This window comes from Halichoerus grypus, chromosome 5 (genome assembly GCF_964656455.1).
Source record: "Halichoerus grypus chromosome 5, mHalGry1.hap1.1, whole genome shotgun sequence".
Lineage (NCBI taxonomy): Eukaryota > Metazoa > Chordata > Mammalia > Carnivora > Phocidae > Halichoerus > Halichoerus grypus.
The window spans coordinates 40,947,992-40,963,515 of NC_135716.1; the positions used below are offsets into that span (position 1 = coordinate 40,947,992).

The 15,524-nt window shown below is 37.7% G+C and overlaps 1 protein-coding gene across 8 annotated transcripts in view; it reads right to left on the minus strand.

Moving 5' to 3' along the window:
- The window catches only part of DPY19L4 (dpy-19 like 4), a 64,362-nt gene that overhangs the window by 24,213 nt on the left and 24,625 nt on the right, over positions 1 to 15,524 (minus strand). For 6 of the 8 annotated variants that reach the window (XM_078072211.1, XM_036085186.2, XM_078072214.1 and 3 more), the window contains 5 exons: positions 10,286 to 10,409; positions 7,627 to 7,761; positions 4,538 to 4,669; positions 4,343 to 4,441; positions 3,515 to 3,588 (listed from right to left, as the gene is read on the minus strand). In XM_078072211.1, coding sequence (XP_077928337.1) covers positions 3,515 to 3,588; positions 4,343 to 4,441; positions 4,538 to 4,669; positions 7,627 to 7,761; positions 10,286 to 10,409 — 564 coding nt within the window. The remainder of the gene's footprint in view (positions 1 to 3,514; positions 3,589 to 4,342; positions 4,442 to 4,537; positions 4,670 to 7,626; positions 7,762 to 10,285; positions 10,410 to 15,524) is intronic. The other 2 variants (XM_078072210.1, XM_078072213.1) reach the window with 2 other exon arrangements.

Below are 15,524 nucleotides of genomic sequence, written 5' to 3' on the forward strand. Positions count from 1 at the left end.
TTTTTATCTGGAAGACAACAAAAATTTCAGCTGTCTGACCTCCATATCTGCAGTGTCCAATATGGTAGCTACTAGGTACGATGTGGCTATTAGCACCTGAAATGTGGCCAGTGCAAATGGATATACTTTAAATACAAAACACACCCTGGATTTCAAACATAAAAAAGAATGAAAAGGACTAAAGAATACAAAATAGCTCATTAATAATTTTTATACTGTTTATACATTAGAATAATATTTTAATATATTGGACTAAATAAAATGTATTATTAAAATTAAATTCCCTTGTTTCTTTTCACTTTTTTAAATGTGTCTACTAGAAAATTATACACGTGACTCATATTATTACTGGACAGTTCTGTTTTATATGAATGAAAGTAATTCAACTAGGACCCATTTTAAAAAGAGTAATCTAATTAAGACAGAAATCATAAAATTTGAAACATAAACATTTTGAGCTATAAGAATCAGGATACACTTTTTTTTTTTTAAGATTTTATTTATTTGACAGAGAGACACAGTGAGAGAGGGAACACAAGCAGGGGGAGTGGGAGAGGGAGAAGCAGGCTTCCCACGGAGCAGGGAATCTGATGCAGGGCTTGATCCCAGGACCCTGGGATCATGACCTGAGCCAAAGGCAGACGCTTAACGACTGAGCCACCCAGGCACCCCCAGGATACACTTTTTTTGACCTTAAGCTAAATATGATCTACAAGTTTCCTAGTTATATGTGATTTTATCTGCATTCTCACACCTGATCCATCTCCAACATCCATTTTATCCTTAATCCCTAGCCTGGGAAGAGAGATAAAGAGATGGAATGATCTTCAGAAGAGCTCTTGGATGGACGAAGAATGCCTGCATCCCAAATCACTGGGTTTAGAAAAAGGTTGAAGTTTCACAATGTGTCAAGCAGTAATACAGCTGTATCAAAGAGGCTGCCATCAAAATGTTTTGTACATATGATCATATGATGAATCACGTCTTTTTTGTCTACCTATTAAAGTTACTAATTCTATAAGATCCAATTCAAATCTCAATTTAATGAATATTCTTCCCATGTCCCCCAGTCTCAATCTTTCCTTCCCCATATCCCCATGGCACTTTATTTATCCCTCTATTATAGTGCTTAAAGCAACTTGCTACTTTAAGATTATAGTCATTTTTGTATCTCCCAGAATACCTGGCCTAGTATCCTGCACATCCAATAAATACTTATTAACATTTCTTTAGTGGTTCTTGAAAGTCTGTCTCAACAGAAATGTTTCCTGAAATTCTGGTGAACTACAAATCCTAATATCCAGGTGGCACATTTGAGCATAAGGCATTTACTGTTTTTTCTTTTTTAAAGATTTTATCTATTTATTTGACAGAGAGAGAGACAGTGAGAGAGGGAACACAAGCAGGGGGAGTGGGAAAGGGAGAAGCAGGCTTCCTGCTGAGCAGGGAAGCCCAATGATCCCAGGACCCTGGGATCAGGACCTGAGCCGAAGGCAGAAGCTTAACGACTGAGCCACCCAGGTGCCCCAAGGCATTTACTGTTTATACTTCTCATGTCATTAACTGTATAAAAACTAGCTAATGAGATGTCAATATTCTTAAGGACAGACATCATGTCTTATTCTTAAAACACCTAGTGTATTACCCTGTGAGGCAAATCTAGTACCTGACATGCTGAGCAAAGGGGCACTACATAGCATCAACTAAGAAACGCTAGACAAAAGCAGCCCTTAATCCTACATGTATTCTCGAGTCTTCCAAGGTTAAAGACAAAGGGGAAAAGGCCAGTCAATTATGGAAGTCTATAACCAATTTTTCCTAATTGCCTACTAAATGTCAGGCCTATATATATACCTGAAAAAGATAAGGTCCCTGCCCCTATGGAGCACATGGCCTCTTAAAGGATACTTTTACCTTAGTAGATATCCATATATGACTTATACTTCAGAAGATTTCTCCAGTGTTTCAACACTTTGTTAACTGTGATATATCACAACATGAAATTCCATGCACAGCATCTAAAATCCCATGTAATCATAGCAAATGATAATAAGGTTCTAAGGTATATTATATGAACTAGAAAAATGTGTATTTAAATATATATTTTCTGGGGGCGCCTGGGTGGCTCAGTTGTTAAGCATCTGCCTTCAGCTCAGGTCATGATCCCAGGGTCCTGGAATCGAGCCCCGCATCGGGCTCCCTGCTCCATGAGAAGACTGCTTCTCCCTCTCCCACTCCCCCAGCTTGTGTTCCCTCTCTCGCTGTCAAAATAAAATAAAATATTTAAATATATATATATATTTTTTTTTTCTGTTATGCAAGTGGACATTATCATACATAAGTCATTTATTTCACTTTGGATTTAAAAAATGAATTTTTTTTTTTTAAAGATTTTATTTATTTATTTGACAGAGAGAGAGATAGCGAGAGCAGGAACACAAGCAGGGGGAATGGGAGAGGGAGAAGCAGGCTTCCTGCCGAGCAGGGAGCCCGATGTGGGACTCGATCCCAGGACCCTGGGATCATGACCTGAGCCGAAGGCAGACGCTTAACGACTGAGCCACCCAGGCGCCCCTAAAAAATGAATTTAACTAACAAAGACAAGGTACAACATTACTCTTGAATTTAAAAAGTCAGCTTCTAGGGTTGCCTGGGTGGCTCAGTCGGTTAAAAATTAGTCGGCTTCTGATCTAATCCACTATTATGACCCAAAATGAGATTCTTTGCTATGAAATAGATATCTTACTGCCCACCCCTTTATAATGCAAGCATTTTGCTGATGTACTGGTTAAAATTACATTGGTTTTGGGGCGCCTGGGTGGCTCAGTCAGCTAAGCATCTGTCTTCAGCTCAGGTCATGATCTCAGGGTCCTGGGATCAAGCCCCACATCAGGCTCTCTGCTCAGGGGCGAGTCTGCTTCTTCTCTCCCCCTGTGAACTCCTTCACTTTCGCTCTCTCTCAAATAAATAAATAAAATCTTTTTTAAAAAAATTACATTGGTTTTTTTTATTCATTTTAAATCTTTAATTTATTCTGACTTTACATTATATCATTGTTCCACATCAAGGGAGAAAGTAGCCTCAAAACACTGTGATGCTATTAAGGCTTAAGTACATCTAATTTATAAAACACCTAAATGAGATTTTATTTATTTATTAAAGATTTTATTTATTTATTTGAGAGAGAGAGAGTGTACAGAGGGAGAGTGAGAAGCAGACTCCCTGCTGAGCAGAGAGCCCGATGCCGGGCTCAATCCCAGGACCCTGAGATCATGACCTGAGCCGAATGAAGGCAGACGCTTAACTGACTGAGCCATCCAGGTGCCCCTAAATGAAATTTTTTTAAATGAGAAAAAATATTAATGTTATATTTCTTCTAGATATTATAATATTCCAAATAATTTATTTTCTAAGTGGTATGTAATTATGTGTCTACTACTCCTTGGATTATTTTTGCTCTTTATCTTCTAAGTGGTATGGAGTTAGGTAAATTTATATATAATCTAAAACTTACTTAGTCATATTTAGTCCAAATTTTACTTCAAGGAATTTCAGCATGTGCCCATTTTCTTTGTGTGGGACAAACATCTGGAAGAAAAAAGCACTAGTTACAACAAAGAACTATTAGCTATGCTCACAGCAATATGTTTCTGTCTAGAAATAGAAAACACAGCAGGACTATTAAATAAAAAATACAAATTAAAAATGAATTAAATAATACTTGGTATAACTACGAAGCAAGAAGATCTACTGACCTAAGTCAATCACATTACCTTATAGTTAATCATAAAACTATAATGGGGTAGTAAGATTTCCACGTACCCTGCATGACTTAAGTAACTTACCCACTCTTTTTTTTTTAGATTTTATTTATTTATTTGACAGAGAGAGACACAGCGAGAGAGGGAACACAAGCTGGGGGAGTGGAAGAGGGAAAAGCAGGTTTCCCGCAGAGCAGGGAGCCCAATGCGGGGCTCGAACCCAGGACCATGACCTGAGCCGAAGGCAGACACTTAACGACTGAGCCACCCAGGCGCTCTGAGTAACTTACCCACTCTTTTCAAAACTTTTACTCATCTCAATTTACTAAATTACTTAATGTTAATTAATTGGGTAATGATGACATTTTAAAATAAATGGAAAATAAAGTGTATCTTTTAAGTATATCTAGCAAAGAATTAGAATCCTATTTTTCCTGTAAGTATGATCATTGTTCAACTCAAAATTTTACTGTACAAACTCTATTATTTTGCTATCTCATTATTCTCATTAAAATTTAGGCCAGTATATTTCATTATCCAACTCACTCTACTACATGAATCTCACCAGCAGAGTTATTTACCTTCATTATAATATTCAGTGTCACTGTCAGAGTACACACCAAGTAAAAATTAATCACTTTCATTATTTTAGCTATACAAGTTCCTTTCTTCACATTCAGCTGTGGGGGGAAAAATCATGAACAAAGAAGTGAGGTATAAAAAATTAACAATTAAAAAATTCACTGCAAGAATGATAAAAAGGCAATTCTCTTTACCTGAAGGCACTTAGCAAGTATTAAGGCCACTACTAAACTTAATAAAGGAGACACCAATAAAGCTGAATTCTCAAACTGCAGTAAATATCCCAGAAAGAGAGAAAATATATAGATTTTATAAACTTCATGAACCTGTTGGGACAAAATAAGATAAATGAGAATAAAATGAATTTTATTTGTACATCTTTTCATTAGTTTTATTTAGAACAGATTTGACTCCAATTATAAAATAAATGCCCAACTATAATTTAGGATAGTATCCTACAAATGTTCAATCTGTATTTTTAATGTTATAGTATATAATGAATGTATTACTTTCTTAGAAATAACTTTCATAAACAAAGTAAAAAGTTTTAAAACCACGGACATCTAAATCAGCCTGAATGTACCTGCTTTCACCCTGATTTAATTTTACTTTGCTTGCCCTGTTACTAAAATCCATCCATACAACATCAAACTGCATAAATCAAAAATTAATCTTTAGCAGCAGTTCCGAAAACATACCTAGTGAAAACATACTGCCATGAAATGTAGCACTAGAGACAAGTATTTTTAGATTTGGTCCATTTAACAGTGAGCATAAGAAAGTTAAATTCAATGTCCTAATAGAATATCTCCCAGGAAAGTCACATGTCTTAGAAGATTTCTTTTCTAAAATTCAATAATATAATTTAATCTATCATAAGATTAATTCCTTTTGGAAAGCGAAAACTAAGACAAAATATAGGCATTAGTTAGAGGGGAAAATCAAAGGCAGAGTGGTAAAGGTAAGAAAAAAAAGAAAGAAAGAAAAGAAAAACAATGAAAAATATCCCCAAGAGGCCAGAGCCATTAAGAAAAGAAACACCTTACTGTTGGAAGGCTGAAACAAGGACTGGGAGAGGAGAGGGCACAATGGCATCTTCCAGGTGCTGCAAATTTTCTATTTCCTGATTTTGGATGCTGGTTCTGCAGATGTGTGCCAGTTACTGAGTGACTGTCTCTTAGTCCCAACCTGTCCCTCTACCCCCTGCCTTGTAACGCTGGGGCTGGAGATTTTGCAATCTATGTTTCTGCTTTTCCAGTTGGCTCACTATTAAACTCTGCCAATATGAAATGCTAGAGAGAGATTACAAGGTTGGGGGAGAAAGGAGGAGCTGGTGGCCTGTCTGCTTTGCAGTTCCTGTGAGTATCCTTTCAGCAGTACTTCTTCACTCCGACAGAGCAATTCCTTCTAGTTGAAGCAGCTGAATGCAGGTGCAGTTTGTCCAACACTTGAAGAACCAGCTTTATCACATTCTCTTGCCCCCCGAGACCCCAGGGCCAGTTAGCCAGAGCCCCATTCACAGAGGTCTGGGTTCCATTCCCATGGGGCCCTTCTTTCCAGTTCAGACACACCAGCAAAGCTGGGCAGCAGCCCTGCATTAGAAGTCTGAGTTTCAGCTCCACAGGAGTCCCTCCTCTAAGTTTTGAAGGTTTTTTTTGTTTTTTTAAACATTTTATTTACTTATTTGACAGAGAGAGACACAGCGAGAGAGGGAACACAAGCAGGGGGAGTGGGAGAGGGAGAAACAGGCTTCCTGCTGAGCAGGGAGCCCAATGCTAGGCTCGATCCCAGGACCCTGGGATCATGACCTGAGCCGAAGGCAGACACTTTAACGACTGAGCCACCCAGGTGCCCCCAAGTTTTGAAGTTTTAATAATTCCAAATTCTCCCCTTTGCTCCCTCAGCTCTGGTGGTGGTAGCTGCTTCCTGCAAACTGCTACCTCTATGATACTTTTGGGTTCTTACTACCCTTTCAATTAACAAGATAATGACATTATATTTGATTAATGATTCTTTATGTTCAATTCTCTCTATTCAATTAACCTAAATGTTTATATTCATCAGGATTCTGGATCATCTAAATATACAGGATAAAGAAAAGAAAGAGCAAGAAGATCCCCAAATTTCTGGGGCGCCTGGGTGGCTCAGTCGGCTAAGCGTCTGCCTTCGGCTCAGGTCCTGATCCCAGGGTCCTGGGATTAAGCCCTGCGTCGGGCTCCCTGCTCAGCGGGAAGCCTGCTTCTCCCTCTCCCTCTGCCCCTCCCCCCTGCTCATGCTTTCTCTCTCTCTCTAAAATAAATAAATAAAATCTTTAAAAAAAAAAAAAGAAGATCGCCAAATTTCTGGCTTGGACAACATATTAAATACTTAATAAATGTTTATAAATGAAAGAAAGATGAGAGAGGGGTGAAAAAGAAAAAGATAAAGAAAGGAACCAAACGCTGATGGCACTTATATAAACTGCTAAAACCATTCTGGACAAAGGCTTAGTATTTAGTTAGGTTGAATATGCACATATCCTTTGACTTGTAATTCCACTATGAGATATATACTCTAGAGAAATCTTGCACTTAGTGCCAGGTAAGAATGTTTACGGCAGCACTGGTTATATGGACAATAAGCTGGAAAAAATGAAGTGTCCATTAACAATAAAATGTATAAATAAATAAAAGTGAATGAAATTAGCTCTGTACATCATCATGAGTGAATCTCAAAAGCAAATTAGATAAAAGTAAACAATACATTGTTTACAGCATATTTTTTAAGGACTATCTAGATAGGTGGTAAAACCCATAAAGAAACAGGGGAAAAGAGTAACAAAATTCAGGACAGTGAGCCTCTGTTGGGGAGGGAGCAGGATGTGACTGGGAATATTAAGAGAGGGACTTCTAGGTATTCCAATGTTCCATTTCTTGGCCTGGATGGTCAAATACTCATATTTTATTCTGCACGGTATATATACACAGCATACATATACTTTTTTGTACATGTTCTATATTTCACTCTTTTTCTTTTTTAAAGAAATAGAAAGGGAAGGTGCAAGGGCTAGAAATGGAGAAGAAGCACATGGTTGATTGGTTAAGCAGACCTTCTTTAAGGGAATTTCAAAGTGTTTCTAAAAGGGCAGGGAGAATAAGATTAGCAATCTTTTGCGTAGAATTATAAGTCAGGGCCTATTAAAATATTTCAAAATAAAGCTTAGAAGCTAAATGATCTTAAGATACAACACTATAAAAACATTTATCCTCTGGATTTAAAATCACAACTTCAAAATTCAAAATACCTTGTCACTTTGCTCCAGTGAAAAGCTATCTAGCAAGAACAGAGATGCCGCCTGAAGAAATAAGAGATAGTGGCTGTACTCCCACATCATCATAAATGTGTAAGTTGAAGCGCTCATCAACAAGCAGCAAAACCTCTAGGGAAAACAAAAGAAAGAAACTAAGTATCAGTAGCTTTATTACTATAGAAATCTATGAGGTTGTTACCTCAAAGTTGAAGCTCTGTTACTGGTTTTACTTTAAGCTATATAATTCTAGAAACTTCTTTTTTAAGTTACATGATTATTGCTAAACCCTTACGTAAACAATAAGATCTTCAATAAAGCACACAGACAGAAATCAACCACTTGTCCTTTAAAGTTCAACATCATATTGAGAATTTCAGGATGACAAAGGGAAAAAATTCAGTACACTTTCATCTCAAAAGAGGTAAAGTAATAAGCATAAGAAAATGGTGGCTTTTTCTAGACTTGGCTGATGGGCTTTTGTTATTGTGAAAGTAACTCCATTCACCCTAGAAAATATTTTCACTTCTGTGGTGCTTCATATTTCCCTAAGAGTTTCCATTTAAATAGTCTGTTTACATCTCAGCCTATTACACAGTCCATGGAAAAAAGCCCATTGCTTTTTTTATTGCTTCTCAGCGAAAGCGTGCCTTACCTTTCCCCAGTGCTTATACTGTCAACCATGTAAAACTCTCTTTTCCTTTACTAAGGTACTAAACACAAGGACTTCTTGCCCTTGCCTGGAAAGTACTTGGCTAAAATAATTTCTGTCCTTCCAAATGTCATCTCTCAAGTGATCCCTTAGTGAGAAACCAAGTCTGACAAATCCACTGTTCCTTAGTATATTTCTCACAACCTCTACTTCCTCCAGGGATCTGCATTTTTGTTCCCAATTTTTCCACCAGCCATGATGTCAAATGACTTTGCTCTGATAAGAATAGCAAAGGAGAAGGGCAGTAAGGGTCTAGTCAAACCTGAGATAACAACCATACTCTCTAAAACTTAATCTTTCAGACTCAGCTGACTATACTCAATGATAAATTTCGGAGTCAGAAATACCTCAGGCCATCAGCAGATATAGGGATTTTCCAGCACCCTGAATAAGATTAAGACCAGAGAACAAAATGTAAGAGATGGAAAAATTCTACCAGTTGGTCAAAGAATAAATACCAACTGCCAGGCCCAGAAGAGCTTAGCACTGACAGAACACATAGCTTCTGCTCTCCATATCACCACAGCTATAAGAGAAAGTGTTCTGGAAACTTCTAATGTGGAACAACCAGAACTGTAATAACAAGGCCTGAAACCATCATCCTCAGAGAAACCAGTTCCAGAAATCAATGAAGGCTCAGATCTAGATCCAGCCTAATTAATCTACTAGACATGTGGATATTACTTCAAGGATACTAAGGAAAAAACTACAGTATAATGAAGCAAATTGCTAATTCCAAGGGTTTATTCTCAAACTACTCTAAAGAACATGCAGTGAGATAAGACAGAAATATATGTCAAACACAATCTGGACAATTAGCTATGTTTTTCCTTTCTAGCTTTGTTCCTTTGAACATTTTCAAAAATCTGTGCACTCTTATCTACCCCTTACCTTGCTCACTTCATTTTCAACTGTCTTTATTGTGAACTATTTTATACATATTACTTGACACATTAAATGTGTTTCAGTAATCAACCACAGATGTCCCTAGATGGTTCCAGATAACTGCACAAAATATCTGAGCTTCAGTATCTTTATGCAACTGGGACCACAAGATCTAGCCTCAAGAATGGGAAGCAAACTAAAAAATATGTGACTGAAATACACATATTGCTGGGGCGCCTGGGTGGCTCAGTCGTTAAGCGTCTGCCTTTGGCTCAGGTCATGATCCCAGGGTTCTGGGATCCAGCCCCGTATTGGGTTCCCTGCTCGGCAGGAAGCCTCCTTCTCCCTCTTCCACTCCCCCTGCTTGTGTTCCTGCTCTCGCTATCTTTCTCTCTGTCAAATAAATAAATAAAATCTTTAAAAAAATAATAAAATAAAATAAAATACACATATTGCTGTAATACTACTCAGCAATGAAAACGAGCAAACTATTGATAGAAAGCAACAATTCAGATGGATGTCAAGGGCATTAGGCTAAATGAAAAAAGCCAGTCTTGAAGGATAACATACTATATAATTCGATTTGTATAACCTTTCAAAATGACAAAATCATAGTGATAGAGAACAGAGCAGTGGTTGCCAGAAAAACAGAAAAGAGAAAATAGGCAGTGCTACCATAGAAGTTAACATTACTGCCATTTGTAGTCACTCTTTGTATCTTCATTAATATTTCCTTATTTGCAATGACTAAAAGCCATCAATATTACAGAAAATGGTAAATTAATGAGACAAATTAATTTTCAAAATAATATATTCTTCATATATTTGTCAAGTAATTGCACTGAAACAATATAACATCTTTTTCCTTAAAATAATTTACCATCTATCAGACTTGACTAACAGTGTTATATAATAGGACTACCTAAATATATTCTTTATAGATGTAGTAATTAGGCTTCACCAATTATAACTTAACTGTTTAATATGATTAACTTTAAAATTTTATACCACATTTGCAACACATCAAAATTAACTGTGACAAATAAATTTGTATCTTACCTCTCCATAAGTATTTAAGTTGCTTTTTAAATAGCCTGTAAGTGCAGCAATTTGGCATGCGAAATATGGTAGTGCCCAGTTTTCTCTTAAAGGAATGGAGTATTCAATTCTTGTTGTATCTACCCTAAAGTAAACCACAGACGAACAGCAAAATAGCAAGACATTATATTTGTGTAATACAAAACTTTTCAAAGCACTTTCACACAATCTCATTATTCTCTATACCAATCCTGTGAGGGAACAGACAGCCGCCACTGTCTATACAGCATCTTTGAGCAAATTAAGCATCTCATCCAGCCCCCAGTCCCTCCATTCCAGGAAGACTCAGCGCTGCTGTGTACTGCTTGGTGAATTAGCGGGCCTCTATGAAAATTTGAAAAAGGCACCCCTGCTCTGAGCAGATACACCTGATGTTAGGGCACATAGCTTGTGGCAGAGGACACTGGATTTCAGGTCCCACTCTCTCTTCCCTCAATGAGATCGCTACCCTTCTCTAGAGTACAATCTGCATTACATAATTAGCAGGACTGACAGAGACCCAAAGTTCTTATCCTCCCTTATTTAAAGAATATGAATCTCAGAGAGGTGATATGACTTAATCAAGCCCATACAGCTAATAGGTGGCGCAACTGGGATTACAATGCATATCTTCTGATATCTAGTTTAATAATCTTTTCAATCAGCAGGTTACCTGGAATTACCGTTACAGTAGACCTTCATGTGATATATCCAGAAACCTTTAAAAATTCCCACAATCACAAATACAGAATGTCTTTCCAGGCTCTTCCTAAGTTTCTCCTCAATTTGCACTGACAGCAGGTTGTCTCCTGTACATATCCTCACACCTCAAGAAGACCACCTTTCCGACAATCATTACATTTGGAATTCATACACTCAATAGCTCTTTTCCACACAGAAACAAAGGTATTACTGCCTTACAAATTTTATGAAAATTGCTGTATAACTCTCCTAAATCATGGAGAGGAATATATTTGCATGTAATTTAGTTCAATTGAATTATGGTACAGGATATTACTTAGCAATGACAAGGAATGAACTATTGATATGCCCAACATACATGAATCTCAAAATAATTATGCTGAGTGAAAAGAAAGACCAAAAAAGTATATGCTGTATGACTCCATTATATAAAATTCTAGGGGCGCCTGGGTGGCTCAGTCATTGAGCGTCTGCCTTCGGCTCAGGTCATGATCCCAGGGTCCTGGGATCGAGCCCCGCATCGGGCTCCCTGCTCAGTGGGAGGCCTGCTTCTCCCTCTCCCGCTCCCCCTGCTTGTGTTCCTTCTCTCACTGTGTCTCTCTCTGTCAAATGAATAAATAAAATCTTTAAAAAACAAAACAAGATAAAATCCTAGAAAATGCAAACTAATTTATAATGACAGAAAGTAGATCATTGGCTTCCTGGGGACAATGGGATAGTTAGTAGAGGTGGGGGGAAAAGAGGAAAGAAGGAAGCATTACCAGGGGGGAGCAAAGAAACTTTTGGGGGTGACAGATGTTTATTATATTGATTTTGTTGATGGTTTCATGAGTGTATCTAAATGCCTGAACTGATCAAATTGTACACTTTAAATATACACATTTTATGTCAGTTATACCTCAATAAAACTGTTAAAAAGTATTATAAGAAAACCTGTCTTCTACAAATGTATATGTGATTGAATATATATATACAAAAAAACAGGATCATACATGAAGAGCAAATGAAATAAAAGCTGTAAAGAACTTAGCAGTGTATCTACAACCTAGTAAACGATATTAGATCTTGGCTCTTTTATAATTCTGTAATGAACTACTTTTCACTTAATGATATATTATGAGCATCTTTCCATAACATATGTATCCATAAATACACTTCAAGAATATTTAATGGTCACGGCACATCATGGTAGAGATTTATCATAATCTAATTTCTATTGTTACACACTTAAAGTGTTTCTGATATTACCTTTTGCAAAGATTTTTAAAACATGAACCAATGTTGGCAGCTCATTCTGCCCACAGTTCCTGTCCCCGTGCTTTAATAAAATCACCTTTTTGCACCAAAAACAACAACAAAAAACACGAACCAATGTTTCTGTATAGTAATTACTGGTTTCACTGTTTATTTTTTTTTTATTTTACAGTTAAGATTTTTTTTTAAGATTTTATTTATTTGAGAGAGAGAGAATATGAGGGGGGGAGGGGCAGAGGGAGACACAGACTTCCCGCTGTGCAGGGAGCCCAATGCGGAACTCGATCCCAGGACCCTGGGATCATGACCTGAGCCGAAGGCAGATGCCCAACTGACTGAGCCACCCAGGTGCCCCTCACTGTTTACTTTCAATGCTAATCCATTTGGAGTTTATTTTAGTATTTGAGCAATAAGGTTTCTTTTCCAGATTACTGTCCCAATACCATCAACTGAACATCAAGTATTCTAAAGACCATGTATTTTCATATAATATCCCTGAAAAATTATGAAAGTTAACTCTCTAAAGACAAATAAGAGATTCAAGTGTCATGAGGCAGGAAGTGGGGAGGAAAGAGAGAATATCTATTCTCAATTCAGGACTCTACCAGCCACTCCATCAGCCCAGAATTGGGAAGCTGGACCCGGCACTCACCTTTCTGAAGGTTGACTCACTAACCCTGCCCAAGTCACAGATCAGTGCAGGGAAATCTTTACAACTCTGCACTGGAGAAAGGAAGTCATTGCAACACAAACTGAGTAAGATCTCTGTCAGTTATTCTCTTCACCTGGTCAGGCCTTCCCATTGCTACCTTCCTGAACACCTGAGCTACTCTCTCTTGCCTTCATCACGCTTGGTGGTTGTGAGGAACAGAAGGCTAACGGTAGGAAGGGACAAAATCAAATGAGACCCACTTTTTCTCCCCAGTGGCAGAGTCTAGCAGCAGCACAAACCAGCAGTTCAAAATAACTAGTTAAATCACCTAGGGTTCATAGGCCTATAGATATATTCACAGAGATTAGCAAGCTCTGAGTTTAATTTTGAGTTTTCATTTTTTTTTAAAGTATTCTCTACACCCAACGTGGGGCTTGAACTCACGACCCCAAGATCAAGAGTCACAGGCTCTACTGACTGAGCCAGCCAGGAGCCCCCTGAGTTTTCATTTTAGACACATCATAATATAAGCATAATCTGGATCATCTGGATGACTACCTTGTAATTCACTATTGCCAAAAGATTTCAGTGCTCACTTCCATGTTTGTGTTAACAATCTAGTTGGCAACATAGGACTACTTCAATCGGCTTGAGTTAATCAGGAAAAATAGATGATTCTAATACCAAATGATGTATTGCCAAATAAAAACAAAATGATATCCTGATCACTGTGGTATAAAAAGATTTCAGAGTGCACTGAGGAGAGCAACATGATGAAAAGTGAGTCATCTCACAATACCCACCTGTGCAGGTTTGCCACACTCAAAAAAGAACCTGCTGGAAGGGTACTTTATGCTGAGAGTAGAAATCTGGTTTTAGCAAAATACCATTTTTCACATTAAATTCATCTTTTTTTTTTTAATCATGACCTGAGCCGAAGGCAGACGCTTAACCATCTGAGCCACCCAGGTGCCCTAAATTCATCTTTTCAGTTACTATTTTCCTGGTTGATTATTTCATTAGTAAATTAGTTTTGGTTTTATAGTAGCGTAAGCATTCAGAGCATTACCTAGTTTCATTTTATATGTAAACAGCATTATAATTCAAATTATTTAAGTCAATACATGGAACCCATGAAAATACAGAACTGAAGTTTGAGAAATGTTGAGCTGGGTAACATATAAAACAGTTTGGCATATGAATGTATAATGTGTGAAAGTTGAAAAACATTTACCCAGTATCAGTACAACTTCTGATGGCAGCATATTGCCTGGCACTGATGTATTACAATTTACCTAACCATTCTCTTATATTTAGATGGTTTTCTAACTTTTTGTATTATTGTCCTTTTCTGGATTACTGCCTTGCAATAAAATGGAATTCCTACGAAAGGAATTCCACCTAAAACTGAAAAAGCTTACACCTGCATGAGCATTCTGAGTATACCAGTAGCATCACACCAGAACCAGCATGGTGTGTCACCATCATTTTGTTAGCTATACCTCTAGGACATGTGCATTTCCTTGCATCTTACCTCTTTATTATTACCAATGTACAATTATTTGGGGGGGGCAAAGACTAACTTTATTTTTTTTAAAGATTTTATTTATTTGAGAGAGAGCACGCGTCAGTGAGAAAGCGAGAGCAGGAGCAGGCGGGAGGGCCAGAGGCAGAGGGAGAAGCAGGCTCCCCACTGAGCAGGGAGCCTGATGGGGGGCTCGACCCCAGGACTCTGAGATCATAACCTGAGCAGAAGCAGACACTTAACCGACTGAGCCACCCAGGCGTCCCCAAAGACTAACTTTAATATACACTTTTAATCACACACACTTCTTTCTTTGCCCTTCAAATACAAAGATGTTTCCACTGAAGTGATACCCAGGTATATATTTGTAGATGAGAAGATCAGTAGGGACTATTCCATACTGTTTATATGTGAAGCCTGGTCTCAGGTCAGCCCATTTTGGTGATACATCTGTTATAAGAGAGTCATTCGCCCCTGATTTTTTCACCCACTACTGTCTATACAGTGCTGTTTCCTAAAATTTCCTTGAATTTTCTAGTATGCCTATGTCTTTTGGTTTTACAATCCTGCTTTCCCCTTCTGGTATTAAGGAATATGTAACAAAAAATACAGTTAACAACACTAATAATCATAATATAATGGAACGGACTAGTATCTTTTTATACTTTTCTAAGCATTCATATATAAACTCTAAAGCTGGTGAATAGTGGTGCCTGGGTGGCTCAGTTGGTTGGTTTTGGCTCAGGTCGTGATCTCAGGGTGAGATCGAGCCCTATTGTCAGGCTCCATGCTTAGCGTGGAGTCTGCTTGGGACTCTCTCCCTCTCCTTCTGCCCCCCCCCTCCGTCCGCCGCTCGTGCTCTCTCTCTCTCTCTCTCAAATAAATCTTAAACAAGAGCTGGTGAATAGAAAAAGCACATTCTCTTTCACAGCATTAAAATATATTTTACAGCATAAAATATATACCAATAAAAAACGAACAAAGAGCAAAACAAAAACTACTTGCTAAGAATGTTTTAATTGCCAAAAGATACATTTTAGCAGAATATATCAGGTTAATTTTTCTACCTAACTCCTGCTCCAGCTACC